Raw genomic sequence first — 27,386 nt, forward strand, 5'->3', positions numbered from 1 at the left:
GGTTGACAACAATAGAGCCTAAAAGGAAAGAAGAAGGTATATAGAGATCTGAAATTCTAGAAACACTGCTGAGCACCAATAGTTATGGTATTTATTGATATAAATATTGTAAGGTTGTAAGGAAAGCATGTTATGGTTGAGAGACTTTGTACCATGCCTATTATCCCAGGTGGTCTCCTTGTGTTAGTTTTGCACCACTATGCTCAGGTATGTGTGGTGAAACAGCATGACAACAGCATCATTTATACAAGTTCATGGATGCAAATAGTAAGGGCCTGATCTAGAGTTTGATGGGCAGGGTAAAGTCTGTCAGGGTGGCGTAAGATAATACATATGCAGATAGACTACTGTCACCCATATTTGGGGTTCAGAATTGAGTCAGCAAAAATCCCTGTACTGTTACAGGAACAGCTGTCAAGGTAGTTTCTATCATGGTATAAGTGCTTTAGGGGCAGCAACCATTGGTTGTTATAGCCATCAACCAAACTAAAACAAAGTCCCAAAGAGTGACATTGTTATTGAAAAATGAATAACTAATGTCTCCCACACCAAGGGTATTTTTTCCGATGGGTGTGGGAGGTCAATAGTTATTTGTTTCTCTCCCCTGCCATCAAGTCGTACCTGGTAGTGATAGACAGAAAAAAAGGACATTATACTATCCACTCTACATAAAGCATGCATTGTAAAGCCCTTCCTCCTATGTCACCTTCTCCCATAGGCTATGGGCTGGGACTCCATTGAAGGAAAGAGAATGGGCAAACCATCACTTTTGCGGACAGGGTACTCCATCAAGTTTGTGCCCTGTCCACCAACCTCTAAATATATCCCAAAATCTGCACACAGATGGTGAATGTACACTTCATTATCACGGGTGAATGTTGAATGTAGGTGCAATGTGACGCTACAGCGGCAAAAACCACGATGCGACGGCAGCGGCCACGACGGCGACAGGCTTCTTCTTCATTGTTAGATGCTTCTCTTGATGCAGTGCAATGCAACAGCTACAGCGGCGACATGCACGATACGACGGTAGCGGCTGTGACGGCGACACGCTTCTTCTTCATTGTGAGATGCTTCTCTTGATGCGGTGCATTGCAACAGCTACAGCGGCAACATCCATGATACGATGGCAGCGGCTGTGACAGCGGCGTGCTTCTTCTTCATTGCGAGACTCTTCCAGATCCGTGTGACACGCAGTCCCTCAGAAGGCCCAAAACAGCAGCAGGCACTTCCAAAGAACTCTTGGGGAGTTGGTGGTTGAAGTATGTTGCAACTGAGACTTCAGCAGGAGGCACAATCTTCTCTCAAGCCCTTGGAGATCCTTTACAAGTTGATTAAAGTGCACACAAAGTCCTTTCTCCTTTCTTTGGCAGTCAGGCAACCACTGCAGGCCAATCCCCCAAGCAGCCCTTCAGCTTAGGGATAGTCTCGCCTCAGATTCTTCTGGTTCCACTCCTCAGCAAAGGTTTCTCCTTGTTGTCCAAAAGTGATCTACATTCTTGGGATCAGGGTCCCACTATTTATACCCCCAAATCCTTTGTCCTCTGAGGGCAGAGGGGTCTTTGCCTAATCCAAACCAGTTCTGGTCAATACTAGAGCACTCTGTTTACATGACTCCTTCTTTCTTTTCACAGTGCAGGGCAGAAAAATCAGACGCCTCTCAGGAGGTGGAGCCAGCATTGTGGAGGGAATGCACAGGCCTGGAGCACGCTGTTGACATGACTGCTTCTCTGCTTTCACAGTGCAGGGCAGAGACATCAGACGCACCACAGGGGGTGGAGCCAGCATTGTGGAGGGAAGGCACAGTCCTATTCAGGTCCCAGGTGCAACTCCTCCCTCTCATCTAGATGCATATCTCTCTATTCACCACTGGGCTGACTCACCCTGTCTCCTGGAATCCCCCAGCCCCTGTCACTCAAACTCCAGACATGGAATACACAACCTAGCAGAGGCAGGCTTGCATAGTTTGACAAGAAAATACATACTTTCTAAAAGTGGTATTTTCAAACACAAAGGGACCCATTATGATAACGGGTGGATCGCCACCGCCCCGCTAAACAACACCATCCGCTCCCTAATTGCCCCACCAAATTACCATGGCGGGGGGACCCTGGTGGATGTAAAGACCGTCTGCCGGTTTTCCGCCTGGTCTCAGAGTCAACTGGACGGAAAAGCAGCTAACATGGTGGCGGAGTCTGGGAGACACCGCCATCCATATTAGCATGTGTGCGAAGATGTGCCTTTCTGCGGCGGCCACGCAAAGCCAGTCGGTTTCTGCCATTGGGGGCCCATTGTGGGCCCCCAGGGACTCGGGGTGGGGGGTGCACAGTTTCATGCACAACATGGCAGGCACCACGCGGTGCCTGCCATGTTGTGCATGGAAGTGCACAACATGCCTTCCTGGCATTGTGGCAGGCGGTGCTGAGTGCACCGCCTGCCACAATGTCAGGAATGCTGGATGCCCCCGCCACCACGGGCCCCCACCCTTATGGCGGGCGGTCCCTTTGTACGACAGGATGGCGGGCGGACAAAGTCCGCCTCCATCCTAAGGTGCCCCAAAATGTTAAAACAAACTTCACTAAAAGATGTATTTTTTCATTCTGAGTTCAGGCATACTAACCTTGAATTTCTACCATGTTCCCTGAGTCAGTTAGGATTATAAGATGTAATAATCTAACTGCCCATTCTGGCAAATGGAGAACAGGTAGCCTTTCAATGGTGAAAAACAAGAATGGCTGTAATTCACTGTTATGACATGACACACACCACCGTAGGTCCTACCTTATACTTACAATGCACCCTGCTCTTGGGCCTACCATAGGGGTAGCTGATTTGAAGAAAAGGCAAGGTGTAGGGACTGGCAAGTTGGTGCACTTGCCCAGTCAGCATGGCAGTACCAGACTGCACACAGGCTCTGCAATGACAGACCTTAGACACACTTTTACAGGCTGCTTCTGTGGGTGGGCAACCAGTGCTGCAAGCCCACTAGCAGCATTTGGTTTACAAGCCCTGGCACAGTCAGTGCACTGTACTAGGGAATGACAAGTAAACCAAACAAGCCAATCATGGAATCACTAATTCGTACATCAATTTATAACAGGGAGAGCACAAGCACTTTAGCACTGATCAGCAGTGGTAAAGTGCTCAGAGTCATAAAACCAACAAAAGCAGGTCAGACAAAATACAGGAGGAAGGCAAAAAGTTCAGGGAAGACCCTGCAAAAAGAGCCAAGTCCAGCACAACCCCCTTCCAGCCAAAACACAGAGCAGACAAATCACCACCCTGATGGTCTTCTCTGCTTTTGGCGATAGAACATGGACCCTGGCCCGCAACAGCAGGGGCTTAATGCAGTTCTACTCCATTCTGAACTCATTTCAATTCCTCTGTCCATACTCAATTTAAACAATTTGGAACCCTCTCCTCCTTGGTGAACACCATCTGTGCAGCACCTAACCTTAGCTTGTTCACAGGTGTGTCCCAACATGCAGACAGCAAGCCACTGTGGTCACTGACAGTAGTCAGTGATGAGACCCAGGCCTTATGCCTCTCAGGGCTCTCAAACCTCTGTGGCGTCCGAGAGTGGGGGAAGTAACCCCAGAGGCTTGGCACCATTTGTCCACTCTCCCTCCTTTCAGGTCAGGTATGACATCCTGACACTGACCAACCAGCACCAGGCCTTCACCCAGCGGCCGGACCAGAGACTGGGGTGACCTCTCCCACACCCGGTCCTAGGTAATTTTACTTTGTGAGTTTAAGGTGTAGCCTAGAGTTGTGAGTCATAGAATTTCGAATCATGTCATGGCCGATCCTGCAAATGCAATCCCACAAAATTTAGTTATAATGTAATTGATATTGATATTGAAATGTATTTGTAGAGCGCTCGTTCGCCCGGGGGCTTCATGGCGCTATAGACAGGAACACATCGCAACAATCAAAGGAAGCATAGAGGAGCTCATCAGAACGCTTGAGAAAAGAGCCATGTTTTGAGGGAACGTCTAAAACTAAGAATGTTGTCGCACATTTTGAGGTGTAAAGGGAGAGAGTCCCAGAAGGTGGCTGCAAGGTGGTCAAAGCAGCAACCTCCAAGACGTTTCCTTTTGTAAGAAGGGACAATCAGAAGGTGTTTATGCATGGAGCGAAGATTCCGGGGAGGGTCGTATTTTTTGAACAGATCTCTAATGAATAGGGGGCCGGATTGATGTAAGGACTTAAATAAAATACACCCGGTCTTAAAAGCCACCCGTTGCTCAACAGGCAGCCAGTGTAGTTGTTTTAGGCCTAGTCTGACGGACTGCCTCTTAGATAGATTAAGAATTAATCTGGCGGCCTGATTCTGAATCAACTGGAGGCGTTTTAACTCACCAACCTGGAGTCCAAGAGAAAGACTGTTGGAGAAGTCCAGTCTGGACAAAACCAGGGAGATGACAATCTGTGTGAGCGCCTCCAGAGAGAAAAAGCGAGCAATTTTCTTGATTTTCTTCAGCTGAAATAGGCTCGAGGACACCACTGCACCGACCTGCCTTTTCAGAGAGAGATCTTCGCTGAGGTGAATTCCTAGGCTCTTGACTGAATGCGACTTGGATGGTGGGGCCCCATGCTGGCTGGCCAGAAACCAGGGTTCCAACTCAATGCACTCTGCCCAGGCAAGACCAGCTCAGTCTTGCCTGGGTTGAGTTTCAGATGACTGCAGCTCATCCAACTCAGGATGTGAGACATGGTGTTTTGAAACACTACCACCGAGTCCTCGGTGTTTAGAGGAAAGATGAGCTGCAAGTCATCTGCATAGTTGAAAATGGTTACTCTGGTGTTCCTGAGAGAGTACAGCAGGAGGCATAAGTATAAATTAAAAAGCAGCGGTGACAGGGAGGAACCCTGAGGGACTCCGCAGGTGGTAGGAATGGTGGGGGCAGTAAAGGAACCCAGTCTCACAGATTGGGTACGGCCAGTAATGAATGAACGAATCCAGCTCAGCGCAGAGCCCCTGAGACCAGCCTGTTCGACACGGTTGACCAAGATGGTATAGTCAACCGTGTCGAATGCCGCCGACAAGTCTAATAGCACCAAAGCCTGATGGATCCCCTCATCGGCATTCCGCCTCAGAGTGTTCTGAACTGAGACGATGACTGCTTCAGTAGAGTGAAGGGGGCGGAAGCCAGCCTGATTAGGCGCAAGATACTGTGAGTCTTCCAAAAATTGGGAGATGCTATCACAGACATGGGCCTCCAGTAGTTTGGCGCAGTACGGCAGCAAAGAGATAGGCCTATAGTTAAGGGGGTCCGAAGGATTAGCCCCAGCTTTTTTCAGCAAAGGGATGAGGAGAGCTTTTTTAAAACTGGCCGGGACTAAACCCTGTGAGAGGGATCCGTTCATCATAGAGAGCATGCTCTCGGGGATGGCGGTTCCCACTTCGCGCAGGATATATGGGGGGCAGACGTCATCAGGGGAACCCGATTTGACTTTGAGAAGGAGTTTAGATAGGCTGGCAGCATCAATGGGAGGGAAAGATTCCAGGGTAAGAGGGTTGTAGTAGAGATCAGTCGGGGGAGGGAGGGGTGAAGTGATGGGAATACTTTGCTTTATAGTGCAGATCTTATTGAAAAAGAAAGTATTTAGTGTATTGCAGAGGTCCTGGGTGGGGGCCACAGCTAAGGAGGCTCTGTCGCTGCCACTAAGACTCTCCACAATATTAAACAAATCTCTAGATTTGTTGCGTGATTGAAGGATTTTTTCGGAGAAATAATCGGTTTTATATTTCTGAATGAGTTTCTGATACTCCTTACGCGCCCTACAGTAGTCGGCTTTGTCAAGTTCTAAGTACGCCGTTCGCCACTTTCGCTCCTTTTGACGGACTTGCAGTTTTAAGGCTTTAAGATGAGGTGTAAACCACCTGTGAGCGTCTTGGGTGCGGGAGCGGGGAAAGTTGGAACAGGGGGCATGAATATTGGCTGCCTGAAGTAGCCAACTAGAAAAGGTTTCTTCGATCCCTTCAATGTCCTGGTCTAACAGGGGGAGGGATGAGGTTAAAGTGTCAATAAAGGCAGGGAGGTCAGCATGCTTCCAGAGTCTGACTTTCCCTCCTTGCTGAAACGGCTGTTTCCTGCTCTCAGTGATAGTGATAGAGAAGTCGATCAGAAAATGATCCGACCAGATGCATGGAGTAATGGAGTTGATAGTGAGAGGGATATTCTGTGACCAGATCTGGTCAAGGCTATGTCCTTTTTCGTGGGTGGGGAGGTGTACCTGCTGGATGAGGTTCAGATCTGAAAGAGTTTCCTTCAGTACAGCTGCCTGCCCAACCAGCTCAGTGGAGTTCATCCAAAGATTAAAATCGCCTAACAGCACAATTTTCTGATGACCGATTATCAGCGGGGCCAGGTGTTCTGCTAAAGATAAAGCGAATGTGGGCATGCTATGAGGGGGGCAGTAAATGAGGACCATAAGTAGAGATCCACTATTAGTGTCCATCCTAAAGATCATACTATCCGATCCTATAAGGTCGAAGGATGGAAGAAGAGAGAAGATGTGAGTATTAAGAATAATCGCCGCAACTCCTCCACCCCTTTTATTGGCGGGTCTGTCCTCATGCAAAATATAATAGTTTGAAGGGACTGCAGCCAAAATATCAGGTAAGGAGTCGGCGTTCAACCAGGTCTCCGTAAGGAGTAAAATATCCGGTCGCTCGGCCTGAAGTAAAAGAAAGATGTCAAGATGGTGTTTCACCATAGACCTAGTGTTTAGGTAATAACATTTAAAAGTTGTCTCAGCCCTCGACGGGGAAACAGGGGCCGTGGAAGGGTTGGGACGCGTGGAGGTATCAGCCCTGAACTTAGGAAGTAGAATGCCATGGGTGGCAGCGCGCTTTAAAACGTGCGCGGGTAGGGTGGGCCTATTGTTATCTAAGGGTCGGAGGTAAAGCAGTTCAGGGGAGGAATAAGAAATTATTTGACCAGGGGTTCTGGCCCCAGGCCCCGGTCTGCCGCGGACGGGCGCAGACGGGCTTGACTTGTGCGCGACTTCGGCGCGCATTCGTCGCGCCCGCTGCGCTCGTCCGCTGCGCTTTGGTGGACACATTGGTTATGTAGCCTCTGTCTCGGGGGGACTAGACCGCTAAATCCGGTCCAGCCCTACCCAAGATGGCGGCTCGCCTCACCCTCCACGCAAACGGCACCAGCCGCGATGGAACAGGGCGGGCAGCAGTAAGTAAATCAGTGCGTTTTAGTAGAAGGTAATTAAACAGTGAATATCACAATAAAAATTTCTGTTTTTAAAATTTTCAAGGCGCTGGCGCCGCATTCGCGCCAGAGCACCAACAGTTGCTGTCCTTTGCTGCGCGTGATTGTGATGTAGCACAAAGTTCCCAAAGAGAGCCAGGCAGCTGCCACCAGCCTAGCGTTCTCGGTAGGCTCTGTGCCGGGGGTTGTTTTGTAGCCTCTGTCTCGGGGGGACTAGACCGCTAAATCCGGTCCAGCCCTACCCAAGATGGCGGCTCGCCTCACCCTCCACGCAAACGGCACCAGCCGCGATGGAACAGGGCGGGCAGCAGTAAGTAAATCAGTGCGTTTTAGTAGAAGGTGATTAAACAGTGAATATCACAATAAAAATTTCTGTTTTTAAAATTATCAAGGCGCTGGCGCCGCAATCGTGCCAGAGCACCAACAGTTGCTGTCCTTTGCTGCGCGTGATTGTAATGTAGCACAAAGTTCCCAAAGAGAGCCAGGCAGCTGCCACCAGCCTAGCGTTCTCTAATAATCTATTATTTATAGTTGGTAATATTGACTGAAGTGCTATATGGAGTTGCACGTTATTATTAACACTTAACCATTCAAAAGTCAAGCAAACTCTACTCAGTAGCAACACGATGCAACCCTGAAATAATCCCTGATTCAATGCTGAGGAACTACCACTGCTCTGTATCCTTCTGAAGTGACTTTTTCTGCTTATACATTTCATATCAGAAAAACAAAAATAAAATTAAATATTTGTGTTTCTCAATGAGAGCTACCTGGCACAGCAAACCCAGAGAAGAGTGCAGTCTAACACTAAGACTTCCTACCAGTACATAGCGCGATTTTCATTATCGCCGTCTATCACTAGATTTCAGCACTGGGTTAACGACGTATTATTAACGCTTTTCACCCAGGCGATGTGAAATCCAGCGATAGATGGAGATGGTGATAACATGCATTAGCGTGAGAAAAACAGGGAAAAATGTCCTACAATAATGTTAACCTTGATAATAGGCAGGTGTGGACTAAGCCCTGAGATTTACCTCCCATGTTACAGATGGCTAAGTTGGATTAATAGCAGGAGTTAAAATCCTGCGATAAAGGGGACTTAGCGCAACTTTGATAATTGATTTACGGGTCTGGATCATCCTTGTAAATATCGCATTGCAGTTTTAGCGATGTTTACCCATGTTGTTCTATGAGGAACGCCCACTTTGCATGTCATTAGCGATAATAATCGCTGACATGCAAAATGGAGAAAAGGTGGCTGCTCACTCAAGGAAACATGTGTTAGAGTGTCCTTGATGATAGAGCGATATTTAAATCACCGCTTTTTGGCCAAAAACGGCCGCTAAAGCGGCAAAATTGGTCTTGATAATATGTCCCTACATCTCTAGATGGACCGCTGAGATAAGCATTGCCTACCACGAAGAAAGCTCTGAGAACAATCACACCCAGCTGAACCACCTCAAACAAGAGCATCTACACACCTACCATAAGGGGCACACTCTCAAATAAACCCTAAATGCAGAGTAGAGCACCCTTACACAACGACAATTCCAAGGATAATTCCAAGGACAGCATATTACCACAAATGCCTCTTACAAAGAGAGAGCTAACTAACATAGTTAAACTCAATAAATGCGGTTTCATGTCAAACAAACACAAAGTACAGGTGTGTGAACCGGTGTTTTTATGAGTTAGCACATTAAAGCCAGACCTAAGGGCGACGCTGCTGGTTACATTAACATGCGAAGGGCACAATAACATGTTGAAACTCTTTTTCATCTTGTCTGATCAAATACAGAGATATGAAATTAAATTAAATTAAATTAATTTGTACTTGTAAAGTGCACTCGTAGCCCAACCGGGGTTTCCTGGCGCTGTACGCATACCGCTGTGGACCCCTTCCTGGCTTTTTCCTGTGAAATGTACACTCCTGGGCACCCCCAAGGTGAAGCCAGGCATCCCAGCGCGGTTGGGGCCGTTGTGGAGATTAAGCAAGCTATTGCCCAGAGTTGCAGAGTGGGACCCATGATTAGAATAGGCACCGAGGCGAGAATTATCAGGTCCGAGGAAATTGAGCCCAAGACACGCCAAGGCGGGAATTGAACCCTGGTCCCGGGCCAGACCTCTGCATCAGGGTCTGCCACTCTAACCATTGAGCCACACAAGTAGGCAATCACGCAAACATGTTGTACATATTAATAGGCTTGTGCATGTGCTAGGTTGCAGTAAAGTAGCAGAACGCTGCTTTTTATTCCTGTTTTACATTTTGAAGCAAACGCCTTGAAGTCAGAATGGTCTGACAGGTTGATGTTTACTTATTTGTACTGTGAGAACATTTTTGTGCTAAATAATGTTGCCAATATGTGTCACCAGATACAAACGAAACTCACAAAAAATAAGTGAGAGGCCCAAATGGAAGTCCCAGAATGGAGGTACCTGAGTAAAATTCTCGTTGAAATCGGATGTAAAAGAACGCAAGAACATGTTGATGCTTTTTCTCTATTTAGAGGCACTGGTCTTTCCTAACCCTTTCCTCAGGGCTTGCTTTATCTCCTGGTTTCTAAAGCTGTAAATTAGTGGGTTAAGCATAGGAATTATTACCATATAGAAGATTGATGCCACATAGTCATTGGCCATTGAGTGGCTTGCACTGGGCTTGGCGTACATAAAAACAAGTGTGCCATAAAATAATGTGACACAGACAAAATGAGAGGAACAAGTGGAGACGGTCTTCTTCCTCCCCTCTGAGGAACTTATCCCTAGAATGGCAGACACTATATAGACGTATGATATAAGGACGATGATTAGAGATATCACTATGAGTCCACCTGCCATTGAAATTAGCACCACTTCATTGATGGTGGTATCGGAGCAGGCGAGCTTCAAGAGTGCAGGGACATCACAGAAGAAATGACTGATCCTATTGTCCTTGCAAAAGGGCAGCGTAAAGGTGAAAATAGAATGTGTTAGTGAATTGATGAGAGCAATTACACCTATGCCAACAAGAAGATAGAGGCATGTTCTATTGTTCATTATGACAGGATAGAGCAAGGGGTTACAGATAGCCGTGTACCGATCATAGGCCATCAATGCCATCACAAAAAAATCTGCAGTTCCAACTAAAATCGATAAAAACATTTGTATTGCACACTCTGAAAAAGAAATTTTCTTCCCTATCCATAGGAAGTTGACCAACATGTTGGGGACAGCTACAGAGGAAAAAGAGATGTCTACAAAGGCCAAACTACAGAGCAAGAAGTACATGGGGCTGTGAAGGTTATGGTTCATTGTGATCAATTCCATGATCCCAATATTGCAAAGAAGGGTAATGCTATAGACCAGGAGGAAGAAATAGAACAGAGGAACTTGTAGTGCCGGGTCTTCTGTGAGTCCTAAAAGAATGAACTCCATCACACGGGTGTTGTTGACTGTTGGCATGGTTGCAGACAATAGAGCCTAAAAGGAAATAAGAAGGTATATAGAGATGTGAAATTCTAGAAACACTGCTGAGCACCAATGGTTTTGTTATTTATTGATATAAATATTGTAAGGTTGTAAGCAAAGCATGTTTTGGTTGAGAGACTTTGTACCATACCTTTTATCCCTGGTTGTCTCTTTGTGTTAGTTTCGCACCACTATGCTCAGGTATATTTGATGAAACAGCATGACAACAGCATCATTTTTACAAGTTCATGGATGCAAGTAGTAAGAGCCTGATCTAGAGTTTGACGGGCAGGGTAAAGTATGTCAGGGTGGCGTAAGATAATACCTATGCAGATGGACTACTGTCACCCATATTTAGGGTTCAGAATCGACTCGAGCAAAAATCCCTGTACCTTTGCAGGATCAGTTGTCAAGGTAGTTTCTGTCATGGTACAAGTGCTTTAGTGGATGGCAACCATTAGTTGTGATAGCCGTCAACCAAACTAAAACATTTTGATTTTTCAAAACAAAGTCCCAAAGTGGGACGTTGTTATTGAAAAACTAATAACTTATGTCACCCACACCGAGGGTAATTTTTCCGCTGGGTGTGGGAGCTCAATAGTTATTTGTTTCTGTCCCCCGTCATCAGGTCGTACCTGGTAGTTATAGACAGATAAAGGACATTACACTATCCACTCTACATAATGCATGCAGTGTAATGCCCTTCCTCCTATGTCACCTCCTCACATAGGATATAGGCTGGGACTCCATTGATGGAAAGAGAATGGGCAAACCATCACTTTTGCGTACAGGGTACTCCATCAAGTTTGCGCCCTGTCCACCAACCTCTAAATATATCCCAAATTCTGCACACAGAAGGTGACTGTGCACTTCATTATCACGGATTAATTTTGAATGTAGGGGAAAAGGCATACATGAATGCTGAACGCGGAGAAAATGCACTAAGGTGAACATTTGGGAACAAACAACAGACTCATTGTTGAGAAACGGTTGACTTCTTTTTTAAATGAGTTTAATTGCATACCTATGCTGTCATCCACACATATACATCGTGTAACATAACAATATGAAAGTGTGCTGTTAACAATATGGGAGGGCTATTAACTTTTCCAGGTTGTCACCATATCAGTATAAGCAGAGAGCATTTCATATTTCAACAGTGTAATACCACCGACCTTAAAAGCAAAGTATCAATTTGCAATCAAGGTATACCTGAGGGAAAATGCCTCTTTTTGCGTAGTAACCCACATTGTTTGGGACGGATGTTGCTCTGTACTTTTAACTCAGGGTTCTGGAACTCTGCTAACCAGCCCACACTGCATTTCCTCTGACCCCTGAAACATGCCGACATTCGTTATACTCCTTACTGACATATTTAACTTACTGATAAGTAACTAGCATATAGAAAAAGTGTAACAAAAGCATGTAAGATAAATGTCACTAGTACACCTACTGTAAGCCCAAGTTGTTTATTTAATATATAGTAAGAAAAAGGTACGTGTTTACAGAGACCAGTTTAACTGAATTGACAACAAATGATTGTTGGCAGTGTTTCTATTTCAAATTACAAAAATTCATATCTTTGCTTCCTCTTTTTTGATAGTCGTTTTATTGTCAAGTTGTTCATGAAATTCATCTCTATTTTTACAAATAGGAGAGGGCTTGTTGTTGTGTGGTGTTGGTCACTTTTTAACTGTTTTAGTACTTCTAAATGCTTTACACATTTTCGTAAGTTAAGCCTGTCTATTGTATGCCATAGCTATCAGGTATTGAGCTCGGATTTAAATTACTGAAACTTTTTTACGGCCTACCAATAGATTGACACCATTACTTGTGGTGGAGTTCCATGTACTTCAGCTAATTTTCCAATTTCTCATAATAACTTACTATTGAAGTCAAAGGTGGTATTACCAACATTCAGCAGCATTCCTTGTACTGTTTCATTATCAACCACCGATATTATCAGTGAATCATTGATTTGAAAAACAACATAACTTTTTATGGCAGTTTCTGTACCCTCTGTACTATTTGATTTAGGGGTGCCATGGTCCACCAGGGGGCACCTAAAGGCAGATTTTCCATGATGGTGGCTGAGAATGGCCCCATTGACCCCAGGGCATCTAACAGCTATATTCAAGCCTTTCTGGTCCAGCACAAAAATTCACAGCACTCACTTCAGCCCCATCCATGGTAGGAGACAACAATCCTCTTTTGGACTCTTGCCTTGAGCCAGAGCTAAACTGTTTGGCTTTGGCTCCTGGCCAGACACTGAAAAAGCATAGTTCTATGTATGTACCCTGCCACCACAGACCCAGCATTAGTTTTCTCTTTTGTATCCTTGAGGATGCAGTCTCTGGCACACTTAACATGAGTGGAGCATCAGGGGAGTCCTGCAGCCCCAGGGTGGCTTCGGGAAGAAGCCCCACAACCCCCATTTCCCATCAGAAGGGATAGAGACATTGCACTGAGCCCTAAGCCCTGGCTCAACCCTTGGAGTTTTTAGGAAATTGTGGTAGGGTGTCATGGCCTTTGTTCTCCATTTGGTCCTCCTATAGGACCAAGCTTTAAATGCTAATTTCCCAGGCCCTGAGGGGCCAATTTACAGTCTTTGGGGCTAGTTACCAGGAGCTTATTCTTCCGACCTTTTGGTCTCCAAAGGGCACATTGTATTGGAAAATGGGTCCTCTGCCTGGGCTCCTATACTTTATCCAGATTTTTAAAATATGATTCTTCAGTCCCTCTAGAGCCAACCAGCAAAACTCTGTCCCTGCTATATTTACAAGGTCCTGGATACTTTCAGGGCACCTAAGTGTCACAGCACTCGGGCAGTTCACTGAAATTGCAGAGGAACCCTCCAGGAACACCCAGCAGGTCCCATCCCCAATTGAGACTCAGTGGCATGTAAGGGTCTGCACCAGTGGCCATGGAGAAACCAGTCCTATTGATCAGCTGAATCTCCCTCTTTGCAGTAGCTTCAGATGGTAGCTCCTGCGAGCTGTGCATTTTACACTATTGTCACTCCTAGTTCTAGTGTCTTCTCATCTGTCTCTCACTTCAGCAATGGATTTTAAGTGGAGATGAAAAGTTCTCGAAGCCTGGCCTTTCTAGATTGCCGCATGGGCACTCTACATTCCGGGACTTTCGAATATGAGTACTTACTTTGTTCTGTGGATAAAAGTCACCTGCCAGTCGTAGCTCAGGCCCTAGTTCACACAACTGATTCCAGTGTTGATTGGCCAAAATGCAGACAGCTCACCCTCCCAGACAAACACCTCAATGCTTAGGGATAGATAACATGTGGGCATTGTTGCAACTGCCGAGCAGGAGACTAATTATTGCATTTTCATCTTAAGTTGAAAGGGTCAGGGAGTGGTAAGCTTTACCATAATATACATAGCCTTTAAAAGGGATAATCTTGGAGATGGGCAACCAATGTTGCATTTTTAAACAGGCAGATGCAGAGGCAGTAAGTGAGGCATCAAAGACCAACCTAGCATTATCATGATTTATATTATTATTAAGTAATTTAGCAATGTAAGGAAAGTTGTTGAGCGAGCAGAAGCAGGTAAGGTCCATTGGATCTAGTTTGGCATATTTCTTCAATAGTTTTTTGAGGATAGACCACATAAGTTGTCTAGGGACCAATCCTTCTAGTAGAAGAGCCTTCATCACAAATATGATTGAGGGTTTAAAGAAGTAAAATTCCAAACGTTCTTTCCCGAAAGATGACATTTTAAAACAAGATTCTTGCCCTACATTTCCGCGCGTGCGATCAGTGCCCTCCAAAGGGAGGACGATCTCCAGTGAGATGTGCTCTACTTTGGCCATACTACCTGTCCTCACTTGACTGGTCCCATGCAAAGCAAGACTCTAAACTATTTGTAGGCTAGTGCTATGATGATCGGGGCAGATAAGGTCTAAGCCAGATCATCCTACTGTGCTTTTCTGAGTCTTAGCTACCACTGTTGTGGCAGGCCCTGAACATTTTACAACATCAACAGCTGTGTATGGGGTCCTTTTCTTTTCTTGCACCATTGACAATGGCATCCTTGCAACAATACTGGTACTTCTTCCAAACACACAATTGTCTATCAACCCATCCAAAACTTTAATATAAGTCAAACAGGCACATTCAGGGTTTGCAGGGTCCATCATAAAAATGTGGGTGTTTGTCTGAGAAATTTGAATTTAGTATTCTGTTGAATATATTATTCTATAGAAGACAAACAAGCATTTTAAATTCATGAGAAACACTGCTCTAGTGAGGAAATGTGACAGGAATGTTTATCTCAGTAAATTATCAAAATGGTGCATCTTACAAAAAAGATTTTTTTGTGATATAATAGAACCTGTCTCGCTTGTGTCATCAGAGAAAGTGATGTAATAAGATCATTGATCCTGGTTTCTTTACAGAAAATTATAAGGAGAAACAACATACAGTAAGTAATAATGAGAAAACAAGAGAAATGGATGAAGTAGATAGAAGTGTATTTCAGTTACCAATCATAAAAATAACTATGCTTCTGCCTTGACGTAATTGGTCTGAAACCACAAAAAAAACGGAATGAAGACACCGCATAGCTTCACACTTAGGCATAGATTTGGATGCCAAGGCAACACATAAAGGGCTAACCACAACTATCATGTCATTGTGAACAGCCATACCAGCAATACACATAGGCTCAAAAGTGTAAATACATATGCCAAAGCATAACCCAATATGCTCAGGTAGTGGTCATTAAATAGAGGCCAATCCTGCATGCGCAGGTTCGCCTTATCAGTCATTTAGGCTGAATAGACTGAGTCTCAGACACTCGTGCCCACCCAAATGAGTAGATACTCGTATCACAAAGAATTTTCTCGAATTTTCCCCTCTCCTGTCACAAGAGACTGCATGAAATGGAAACCAGAAAAACATGTCTCATGATAACTCATATATGTATCGCTAGGTGTTACCTCATGCATTATAGTTTATTGACTTTAAAAAGATGAAGGGTGAATTCACACAATTACGAATTCTAACCTGTCTGGACAAATTAAAAAAACAAATAAACAAAATGCTTATAATCGATCATAAATGTGTTTTTACGAAGACGTAGCCTGGTGAGAAGATCAATGATGTTTTCACACTGACTGGACACCTGCACAAAACGGTATTTGTCTCCAGTCTGCGATGGAAATGTTTGGAAAATCAAACCTACACTACCAGAATGAGCTGCAAGACCATACAAATGGTAGATTATGTGCTATTGAACTCCAAGCCACCACTAATAATGCCAATTATGAATATCACTGTGCTAGTGCATTGTTGCTGCATGTGGGACATTAGGTTCTTGGTTGACTGGGGTATGAGCCCTGGTCAAACAACAGCCACAATCCTTTGCAGAGTGAACCACAAAAAGTCAGTAAATGAACTCATGTTTAACCCTTGGTAGTTTCACACAAAATGCACTCAGGCCTACTTTAGTGGCCATGTGCATAGTATTTATGCAGCACACAATAGAGTAACAAAGTGAAAATATAACCAAGAAAAATCCCAAAACAATTAAAAGAAATAGGGTACATTTTATTTAATTATTTGACATCAACATGAATAAAGACCAATCAGTAGAACCAGAGTTATGAATTTGGAAAGTTTTTAATAAAAAAACAGCACTTAGAAGATCAAAGCGTAAACTGTGCACATCTAGTTGCACTCGACCGGGTCAAAGTAAAAAAATATGACCCACCACAATGGATAGTAGTTTGAATACAAGAAGTAGATTGGGCCCAATCAGTGCTTACCTTCAAACGTAGAGGAATTTCTTAGATAATTATTCTGAGAAGGTAAAGTTCAGCGAGGTGAGGCTGCAGGAGGTGTCTGAGGAAGGAGCGTTGTTGTCGGACAGCCTTGGGTCAAAGTTGCAGTGAGATTTCTATGTTCGATCTTCTGAAATGGAAGTTGACTATCTCCAGTGGGATGAGGCAGAGGGCTGTAGCCAAAGACAGTTCCACAATTCTGGATACCCCTTTGGAGAAGGACTACTGAAAAGGATTTGCATCTGCAGAGAAGTACTAGTTTCTTCCTGAGATCAGTCTTCGGCCAAAATATTTCTAAGTGGTCTATTTTGGGATTTGCCCATCTGCACACCTTTAGAACCATAGCCAAGGGTCCGTGACAGGTGGGTTACCTCTTGGAGGCTCGGGACGCACACAGGCTGGGCCCAGGTGTGGGTTCAAGATGGTGGGAGCTTTTTGTATCTCTAGGGCTCTGAATAGGAGGCTAGCAAACTAGCCCTTGAAGTCCTTTTGGTAGTCTTGTGTTCAGGTAAAGATGGAGTGTTCACAGAAGCCTTGCCTCTGAAGAGCAAAGTTCACAACAGGGCGCAGCAGCAGGCAGTCCTCTGAGAGTCCTTACACAAGTCCACAAGTGAATTGAATAGTGGGTCTGAAGGTCCTATTTTTACACCCTGATGCCCTTGTTCTGAAAGGTGAAAGAAGCTTCAAGAAAGATTCTATGAAGTGCATGAAATGTCCTGCCTCCCCTGCCCTGGCTCTAAACTGGCTGAAGTGATACTGTGGAAGCGTTAGGTCTTTTGTATGAAGGTAGAGCCCATCCTATTTAATTGCAGTTGGGGTTAGGCTCAGCTCCACCCCCCATCCTGCCAGCAGATGGCCCTTCAGGCAGACCTAATCCAGCTATTGTGTGAATGTCTGGGAGGAATTCCCAATGTCAGTCAGCTACACCCAGTCATGTGACTCAAAACAGCCTACAGGTAAGAACAGGAAAATTGCAAACACAAGATGATGGACAGAGTGATGAAACCTTTTAGACGCCTCACCGGCAGTCACAGATCTGGGTTCAATCCATCAACCTTCTTTAGCTCACTACGCCACCCCAGTTCAAACACAGCAATGGGCAAATTAGTATTGACACTGTGTCTCATGGGAACAGCCTAACCCAAATAGCCAAGCCATCTTCCCTGGACCGTAAACAAGCATCCTGGGACTGGTTTCGGGCTAACAGCCCTCATCAGCCAGGCTAGCTTGAAGTCCTTTGGCAAAGCGAGCAAGGAACCGATGTCTGGGCGTGCCCTGCCAACTTTAGGGCGAACAAAGCGCAAACACAAGGAGATAATGGGTGGCTCGCTGAAACTTTTCAGACACTCACCCCCAGTCATAGATCTGGGTTAAATCCATCATCGTTCTTTAGATCACATCACCAGCCCAGTTCAGACACAGGTATATGCAAATCAGTCTTGACCCTGTGCCTCATGGGAACAGTCCAGTCCGAACTGCCAAACCATGTCTTCCCTAGAGCGGAAACAAGCATCCTGGGACCGGATTTGGGCTAACAGCCCCCGTCAGCCATGCAAGCTTGAATCCAGTGGAAAAGTGTGCAATGGATGGACCCATGTCTGGGCATACCCTGCCAACATAGGGCGAACCAAGCAAACACAAGGAGATGATGGATGGAGCGCTGAAACTTTTCAGACACTCACACCAATCACAGATCTGGGTTGAATCCATCATCATTCGTTAGCTCACTTCGCCACTCAGGTTTAGACACAGCTATATGCAAATCAGTCTTGACCCTGTGCCTCATGGTAACAGTCCAGCCCGAACTGCCAGGCCTTGTCTTCCCTGGACCAGAAACAAGCATCCTGGGACTGGTTTCGGGCTAACAGCCCTCATCAGCCATGCTAGCTTGAATCCAATGGCAAAGTAAGCAAGGGACCCATGTTTGGGCATACCCTGCCAACTTACGATGAACGGAACAAACACAGCGAGATGATGGACGGAGCGCTGAAACTTTTCGGACACTCAGTCCCAGTCAGAGATCTGGGTTAAATCCATCTTTATTCTTCAGCTCACATTGCCACCCCAGTTCAGACACGACAATTACAACGTGGTTGTTACATCGTGATACATTTACATAGTGGTCATTACAACGCAAGTCATTACAATGATTTGCTCTGGATGGCGCTAAAACAAACACAATAAAAAATCTCCCATGCATTCAACAAAATATGACTTTAAAAGTTAAAAACACTTCTGTCCATACCAAACTATGGATGCATCACTTTCAACACAAATTACCAGGGATGCGTCAAAAATCACAAGCAAAAACAACCGCAGGGAAGGTGCTGCATTGGTTTCTTGCTCCAGGGGAGGTGATGTATTGGTTGCTTACTGCCACAAAGGGGAGGTGATGTGTTGGTTCCTTAAAGGAGCAGAGGTGGTATGTAAGTTTCTTACTGGGTGGGGAGATAATGCATTGGGTTATTACTGTAGCCCTGGAGTTGTGGTAGATTTGGCCCCCAGATGCGATGTTTTGCGCACCCGAGTTGAGACGTCAATCTGCAATGCTTCTCATCATCCGGTGTCGGGGCTTGGGTTTTACAGTGAGGCTTTGTGGGGCGTTGCATCATTTGGCGTCTGTTTCGAGAAGTGTGCAGCTATGTGGCAGGACTCGGCGAGGCTTCATGTCGTCCGGCGTTAGGTCCAAGTAGTGTGCAGCTGTTCAGCGGTACTTGGCAAGGCTTTGCGTTGCTTGCTTCACTTCTGATCTTACAGGGATTAACTGCAAAACTCACTTCTGGGCCCTTTGACTGGAGAGAGGCACCTCCGACAAGGGCAAAAACCAGCAGCACCAGCAGAGTTACAGGAAGTCATTTATGTCAACAGGAGGCAAGCACACGTAAGCCCTTGGAGAAACCTCCCAAGCAGGATACACATCAAAGTCAAGTCCTTTGTCCACTCCTTGGAAGAAACAGCCACTGCAGGTTAAACCAGCAAAGCATCCACATAGCAATGGGGCAGCTTCTCCAGCTCCTCTCTTTGGCAGAGGCTCCTCTTGAGTAGAGAAGTATTCTAAAGTTCTGGGGTTTGGACCCCAATATTTATAACACGTTTTCCTTTGTTTTTTTTATTTGTTTTTATGGAGTTTTATATAGCACGCACTTGACCCGGTATCGGGTATCAAAAGGCTTTACATAGTACCAGTTGCTTTACATGAGGATACATTAGTTTTTGTTAGGCACAGGTAGATCAAGTGATTTGCCCAGAATCACAGGATGTTCAGCGTCATTGTCGAGAATCGAACCCGGTTCCTCAGATTCAAGGTCAACTGCCCTAGCCATTAGGCCAACCCCTCTCCTATGTTCTGTTGTGGTAAAAAGTCTCCCAGCTCAGTTCAAAGCAGTTCTGTCCTCGCTGGTCCAGCGTCTTTGCAGGAGGTGGATACAGCATTGCGCACAGGTGCAAAGAAAACTGCTTCCACTACTCTAAACGTAGCCCATGCCTATTCAGCTCCATTCTTAGTCATCCAGGAAAGGCAGGACACACCTTACCCCCCAATGGCTGTCTATATTGAATGCACATCCCCAGTTCTTCCCACTCCGAAATCAGACAGTAAATACACAACCCAGCAGAGCCACATAGGATGGCTAAGCAAGAAAATGCCCACTTTCTAATCCGTATTCTTGTGGGTGGCCGTTTGTCATGCAATTATCTCGATGCAGAGTACTTTCATCAAATTCCGCTTCTATTTTAGTCGAGTCCGTCGCAGAAAGCGCAGCTGAATATTGCACAAGTGTTTGCCTTCACTGTTCAGTGAAGGCAAACACTAATGGAGAAACGCGTGGAGTGACTAGAATTCAGTCGGTGGCTGCCACGTGAAGCGTCTCCGGACACAAGCAACTCGTGTATATTAAGCCGCACTTTATGAGACGGACTCGACTAAAATAGAGTGGAATTTGATGAAAGTACTCCGCATCGAGATAATTGCATGACAACCGGCATCCCACAAGAATACAGATGTGAAATATGAAACTGTCTGCATTTTAAAAGAATTTATTTCAACCCCTTTCACTGAAGATAAAGTCTGATAGTAAGAATATCGTCTATCAGACAACACTATCATCTTAAAAAAGTCGAAAGCACTGATGAGAGCCCCTGTACTTATTGCCTTGCACTCGAAACGCGTTGGCAAAATATAATACATTGAGGGATTGTGAATTGAACTTTTCTGAACAGAAGTTTTTTTTCATCTACCGTTGTTATAGAAATTCAAATGTTCCCCTTTTGTTTGTTATCGGAGACCATAATGATACTTCTAAAGAGTGTTTAGGCTCCCGTAAAAGGTATTACACCCTTTCAATTGGGGCTAGAAATTGATGTTGTTGCTTTGTTGAATGTTATCTTTCCCCCTTTTTTCGTTGTAGCAATGTTGCACTGACTATGTGATTTGTGAATCTGGAGTAATGAATGTAATGATTATATTGTATCTATGTATGAAAACTCAATATGATCACGTCATGTTCTTTTTCACAAACATTTTAAAATGGAATAAAATATTGGTTGAATAATAAGGTAAAATGAAATACCTGATCAAACTATGGAAGGAATTTGTTTGGTTTTCATGTTAAATCAGTAACGTGTATAAATTGTTACGGTCCAGGTCATTCCCGTTTTTGCTTTTACTTTCTAAAAGTGGCATTTTCAAACTAACAATTTAAAAAACATCTTTACTAAAAGATGTGTTATTACATTCTGAGTTTAGAGAGCCCAAAATCCATTTCTCTATCTTGTCCCAATGGAATGTTATGGACTCCCATGTTTCACTAACAGGGCATGTCACAAACACCAGTTCATGTCCTTCCTTGACCCCCACACAACACCCTGCCCCCAGGCATACCTTGGGCCTACCTGAGGGGTATCTTACATGGAAGAAAAGGGAAGGTCAGAGCTTGGCATGTGGGGCAGTTGCCACTTTGACTGGGCAGTAAAAACTGTCTGCATACTTGCAGTGGTAGGTCTGAGACACCTTTGAAAGGCTGCCTGTGTGGGTGGCACAATCAGTGCTCCAGGACCACTAGCAGCATCTGATTTACAGGCTCTAGGCACACACAGTGCACTGTCCTAAGGACTTATTAGTATATCAAATAGGCCAAGCATGGAAACACTAATCCACAAACACAATTTACATAGAAAGCATACGCACTTTAACACTGAATAGCAGTAGAAAGTGCCCAGAGTCCTAAAACCTATAGAAACAAGGTCAGAAACCCACTGAAAAACCCAAGTCTAACATATATGCTCAAGTCAAATGTCATGTATACCCTAAAGGTAGCCCAGATTCTTTTCATGCATTGAGTAACATTGAAGTCTAAAAATCCAACACATAGTTGTTTATGAACAACACACACCCTGATCTCATATTCTCTGAAGGTGCTCTCAAATGTGTTGATAAAGACAAATGGAGGCTCACATAAATATCATATATACTTAGCATCACACACCTACACGCATGGTAGTGGAGATTAATCAGTGTTTTATGTTGCACATTGAACAATTCAGTGCCCAGAGGGGTATCTTATTTCTTTCACTATTAGTTAAAGCTTTGCCTTCAGTTCCTACAACACTAGGTTGGAGGATGGTGGTAGCTTGAAGCCACATGAACGCTTCACTGTTTTGAGCTCAAAGGCCCAGAAGACCTCAACTGAGGCAGTGGCAGGTAGTCTGCCTCGAGCCTGACTTTGGATTTAAATGGCTCACCCACTTAAGGAAAGCGAGTATCAATGAAACTTACCTTCACAACATATATAGCATGTACAACAGCTGTGCAAATGTCACTCATACAAAAGAGAAATATGTACAGCAGCAGAGCATGTCGACCTTACAAAACAGATGCAAGACAGGAGGTGATTAACACGTTAAGCGTTCCTTATAAACATGTGCACACCGCCAGCAGTGGTGAGCGGGCAGGTGTGCAACAGTACATTAAATGCTCACAGGCGTGCTTTTTGGAGTAAAACAAAATGCTAATTCCTACGACTCAAAACGTTTAGGATGGTTAAAAATGTTACACATAATGGGACCCCCATGGTAACAGGTATACATGTGCATGTGACAATTCTGAGGCAAATATATTAGAACCCTAAGCAGAATGATCCTGACAGTGCAGTCAATTACTGCTATTAAAATGACATTAGATATCTTAGCCATAACATATAAGAATTTTAGGGATTTGCCCAGCAGGACTAACATATATTTTGGGTTTTTTCTGTAAAATGTATCCGCCTCAGGAAAGTTGTTTAGTGGCTTCCTTCCTGCATAGGTGAAAGAAGTGCAAATCTAACCCCTGGTCCTGGGGTAAGCTACATTCAGTCGCACTCCAAGCCAGTTCCATTCCTCATGGCTACATACACAGTGAGACTTTCTCTATGCATGTGGAATCGTCCGCACATTTTCTCCAGTGGGGCAACACAAGCTTGGCACACACACTTGCAAACCTCTGAAGAGGCAATGCTGGGGGAAGTTTACACTTCATGCAGTGGGACATTGTGCACCAACATGCGAGGTCATGTTTCTGCTGGTAAAGCTGAACATGGAGGTACCTCATCTGAGAATAGCCAGTCTCAACATCCTCTGGCTGGTCCTTACACCACGTCTTGTTCATGGCACTCTTGGACAGGTGTGCTGTGCTGGCATTTTATAGTGTCTCAGGTACCATGGGGCTGTAATTCCTGACACCTTGATGCCATGGCACGTTTGAAACAGAAAAACCACATGGGGTGGATGAGTTCCTCCCAAGGGCGTCATTACACTAAGGTTTTAATTGAGTGCTTTGAGTAAAATGTGTTATTAATTTAATGAGACAGGTTTCTTAATGAATAGCAAATTGACCAAACATTTGCTGCGTGTTTTTTTAATATTATGTGAATACTCTCACATTTCATGTGTTCTTGTATAATTCTTCTAGGAAACTTGACTCGTTGGGCACAGCAGTGGTTGAAATGTGGGGCACTCTTTAGGGTATTCTGTTTACAAATAGCAAATGTCCCAAGTTGGAGCTGGATGCTAATGGACTCTACTCCAGTGACGCACACTTGTAGGGGCATATTATAAGTAAACAGCGATGATTATCGCTAAGTGTGTTTAGCGTGGTTTTTCCTATCACCGACCATCGCTGGATTTTATCGCCGAGATAGCGCGTTATTATCAACGCTTATCTCCAAGGAGATATTAAATCCAGCGATAGCGGAGAAATGTTGGAATATCGCTTGAAATCCAGCGATAAAAACTCAGCGGTATGTAAATCTTTCATGATAGGACATGGTGCACTTAGCCTGACAATCCACCTCCCAAAGGATAATATAGCTAAGTAAGGAATTTTGCAGACGTTGGATTCCAGCGTTAATGGGGCCTGCGTTTATGAGTCTTAAACATCTAACCACAGCTTCAAAATAGGAGTTGCTGTTAGATAACTAATAGGAATTAAGGGGTTATCTGACAGGAACCAATGCACCTATAACTTTACACTACATAAATTACTGGGCACATTAACTGACATGGAAACAGTATAGGTAGAAACAAAAATAACTCTAATACTTTGTTTGCAAAGACCTGTGAGCAAACAGAGCAAAGTACTTCACTGGAATATTACCTACTTCAGCTAAAATATAACAAAGACATCAGTATGAAAAGGAATATTTTGGAGGAAAAATAATAAAGATCTCACAGCCCAAAAACAACTGCCCGAAAATGTACCAAAAAAATGATCTAGATCCCAGAAAGGTTCTTGAACAATTAAAAGTTAAGGAAAAAAACACCAAAAGATAGAGTAGGAGTAGCCGGAAATATATTCCTGAGATAGCTGCACCTCTGATGTCCTCAAAATAGGGATGCATCAGTTGTAACAGTGATCTTTGGCTTCAGGAATATAATGAACAGCATTTCTTCTGTCCTTTAACTCTCAGCAGTAAGCATGTGATGGGGAGCAGATTTCGTATATTGCTACAATGTACAAAACGAACAACTTATTAAACATAGCAATTTGTTAACCAAAGTAGGAATAATTTGGTCAATTAAGCCAATGTAAAACTAGTGCAACTTCCAACAGACCAATGAAACATGAATAATATTTCAAAGATAATTCAGTATTCTGCCCATCATGTCATGTTCTAGCTGTACATGCCTTCTGAAAAAACACACGGAGATCCATTAAGCGGGCATTGTCATAGTCTAGTCAAGCAAGGATCAGATCAGCTGTAATTGAAGGGTTGATGTTAGCATAACTATTGTGTAATGTGCTAAATGCCGTTACCTGTGAATCTAATTTTGAAACATACATAAGTTACAGAACTTTGCAGGTGGGTTGGGAATACAAAATATGGTTTAGGTCAGTCATCATGGGACAAAACGTGGACATTGGCATGACACCAGCCTATTTGAAAGGAAAATACGTTAAAGATATATAACCCAATGAGGTTTTGTGGCAAGCTCCATCATAACACAAAAGAATACTGCAAGCTTAGGAGGGTGGTAAGATGTTACCCCATGGAGCATTTTCTCTGCTAAATATGTCCCTAGATAAATGTGAGACCCTTATAGTTATTTTGTGAAAAGGGACTGTGTCGTACTGTGAATTAATCTTCTGAGTTTCAACCTAGTCTATTGCAACCTGTAGCATCAACTTGGAATCTGCTTTGAAGACCACAATTTAGGACAACAAATGCATGTGGAGGCGTTTTGGAGGACTCATATGTACATCACAGAGGAGGTGGAGAGTGATGATAGGGAGCGCTTGAAGTGCATCCAGCTTTATGGAGAGAGGCAAGAGCAGCTGACGAGCAAAGGGAACCAAAAATTAAGGCAGTCATTGACCTTTGCCACAGTCTGGGCTTGTTAGAAATGTGGTCTCTAGTTGACAGTGGTATGCACCCTGTTCAAGTGGGACCACAATCCAAGTCAAGGTAAGACGGATACACGCCCAGAATTTACTGTGCTCACCCTCTGGCAGCTTGGCACACGGCAGGCAAGCTTAACTTAAGAGGCAAGGTGTAAAATATTTGTACGATACATAATACAGTAAAACTGTGAAATCACTACAGAAGAACAATCCATGTTATGCTATGTTATGTTATGATGAATTTATTGAGCGCACTGTCACCGTGAGTTTCCTGGCGCTAAACGGACTTGGGGAAGGAAGAGAGGAGACAGAAAAGAGGAGAAAAATTAGTGGGGGGGAGGGAAGAGTAGTGTTTTTAATGATTTCCTGAAGGAGAGGAGGGAGCAAGAAGACTTGAGTTGAAGTGGGAGGGAGTTCCACAGCTTAGGGGCTAGACAAGAAAAGCTGCGACCGCCCGATCTAGAGAGATTGAAACGAGGAACAACTAGGAGTTGAAGATGAGTAGACCTAAGAGTGCGAGAAGGACAGTAGGGAGTGATTAGGGACTTAAGGAAAGCGGGGGAGGGGCCAGCGAGGGCTTTGAAGACCAGGCAATGAACCTTAAAAGTGATTCTGTCACTGACTGGTAGCCAGTGAAGGTGGCGTAGCAGAGGTTGAGCCGACTGCCATTTGGGGATCCTGAAAGCGAGCCGAGCTGCCTGGTTTTGCACGATCTGTAACCTGGCCAGCTGGGGTTTAGGAAGACCGTAATAGATTGAGTTGGAAAAGTCCAGCCGGGACATCACCAGGGCAATTAAAACTTGCAACAAGGCTTCAGGCGACAGGAAGTGGGCGACTTTCCGTATCCTGTAGAGCTGGAACATACAGGAGGATGTTACTGCGCTCACTTGTGCCTTGAGAGAGAGTCCGGAATCAATCAGGACCCCGAGGCTTTTTACACATCCAGCAGGAGAAGGAGGTGTTCCGAGCTCAACCGGCCAGTACTGAGGGCCCCAAAAAGGGGCACTTCTCCCAGGAAGGAGAAGCTCAGTCTTGCTCGGATTGAGCTTGAGTTGGTTTTGATTCATCCAATGCTGGATGTGTAACAAGACTGTCTGAAAGTTTTTGGCGGCGTCGGGAGTGGTGAGGGGAAAAATAATCTGTAGATCATCCGCGTAATTGAACACGGTGATGTCCCACTTACCTAAGGAGTGAAGGAGAGGTTGGAGGTACCATACTAGAAACAAACAGCTTAATTTAATGAACAAACATACACCAAAATGACAAAAATTCAAATAGCAGAAGTATAGTTTATTCTTAAATATAGTGGTCACACTTTACCAGATCAAATCTAAAAATTCAGTTCAAACTTAATGGTTTGCAGGCTGAATATAGGCGCCACACAGGGCCTGCTGCAAACATTATCCTCTATAAGTATGCCTCTATGAAGAGAAGCAAGATGCATTTGGTCCGAGTAGCACTGTTGGCAGATATGTAGTTGTTGATTCCCTTGAGATGAAGGTGATGCATTGTCATAAAACCTATTGTGCTAACGGTTATGCATTATCATCAAGCCATCCAGTTGGTGCTGTACAGTCCTTTTAGCGGTCGATGCATTGATGTCAAAGGAGATGCTTCAGCTCCAACCAGTGTAAAGATGGAGATGCATTGATTTTGTTTGAAAAAAACTGAAAACCCACCCTTAAGGGCCTACGACTAGATTGTCACCAATTGGCTGTAGCAGGGTTGTTGGAAGTCTTTGATGTCCCTGAGATGTCAGAAAAAGGAAGCAGGCTAGCAAACTCATGAAGTCACTTAAGTTCTTGAGGTGTGAGGATGCAAATCCTGCCCATCTCACTCCCTGACATGAAATTAGCAGACCTACACAGCAAAGCAGTAGAGCAAAGTGGCAGTCCATCCTGGCAGCACAACAGTCCTTCTTCCTGGCAGAGTATCCTCAGACCCAGAAGTTTACTGAGTTGGTGCTGTCAGCAGTCTATTACTTATAACTTGTTGTGCCTTTGAAATGGGCAAAACTTCAAAGAGAGGCCTCT

The 27,386-nt window shown here is 44.5% G+C and overlaps 1 protein-coding gene across 1 annotated transcript; it reads right to left on the reverse strand.

Moving 5' to 3' along the window:
* Positions 1–9,734: 9,734 nt before the first annotated feature.
* On the reverse strand, positions 9,735–10,673 carry LOC144761495 (olfactory receptor 5B12-like). Its single transcript, XM_078646828.1, has one exon. The coding sequence runs from the start codon at positions 10,671–10,673 to the stop codon at positions 9,735–9,737; it is 939 nt and encodes a 312-aa protein (XP_078502954.1).
* Between the last annotated feature and the right edge of the window lie 16,713 nt (positions 10,674–27,386).

Source organism: Lissotriton helveticus, chromosome 1_1, assembly GCF_964261635.1.
Source record: "Lissotriton helveticus chromosome 1_1, aLisHel1.1, whole genome shotgun sequence".
Lineage (NCBI taxonomy): Eukaryota > Metazoa > Chordata > Amphibia > Caudata > Salamandridae > Lissotriton > Lissotriton helveticus.

What these genes read in the sequence shown, in the direction of transcription:
- LOC144761495 (XM_078646828.1), bottom strand. Translation starts at nt 10,673, where the DNA reads ATGCCAACAGTCAACAACACCCGTGTGATGGAGTTCATTCTTTTAGGA.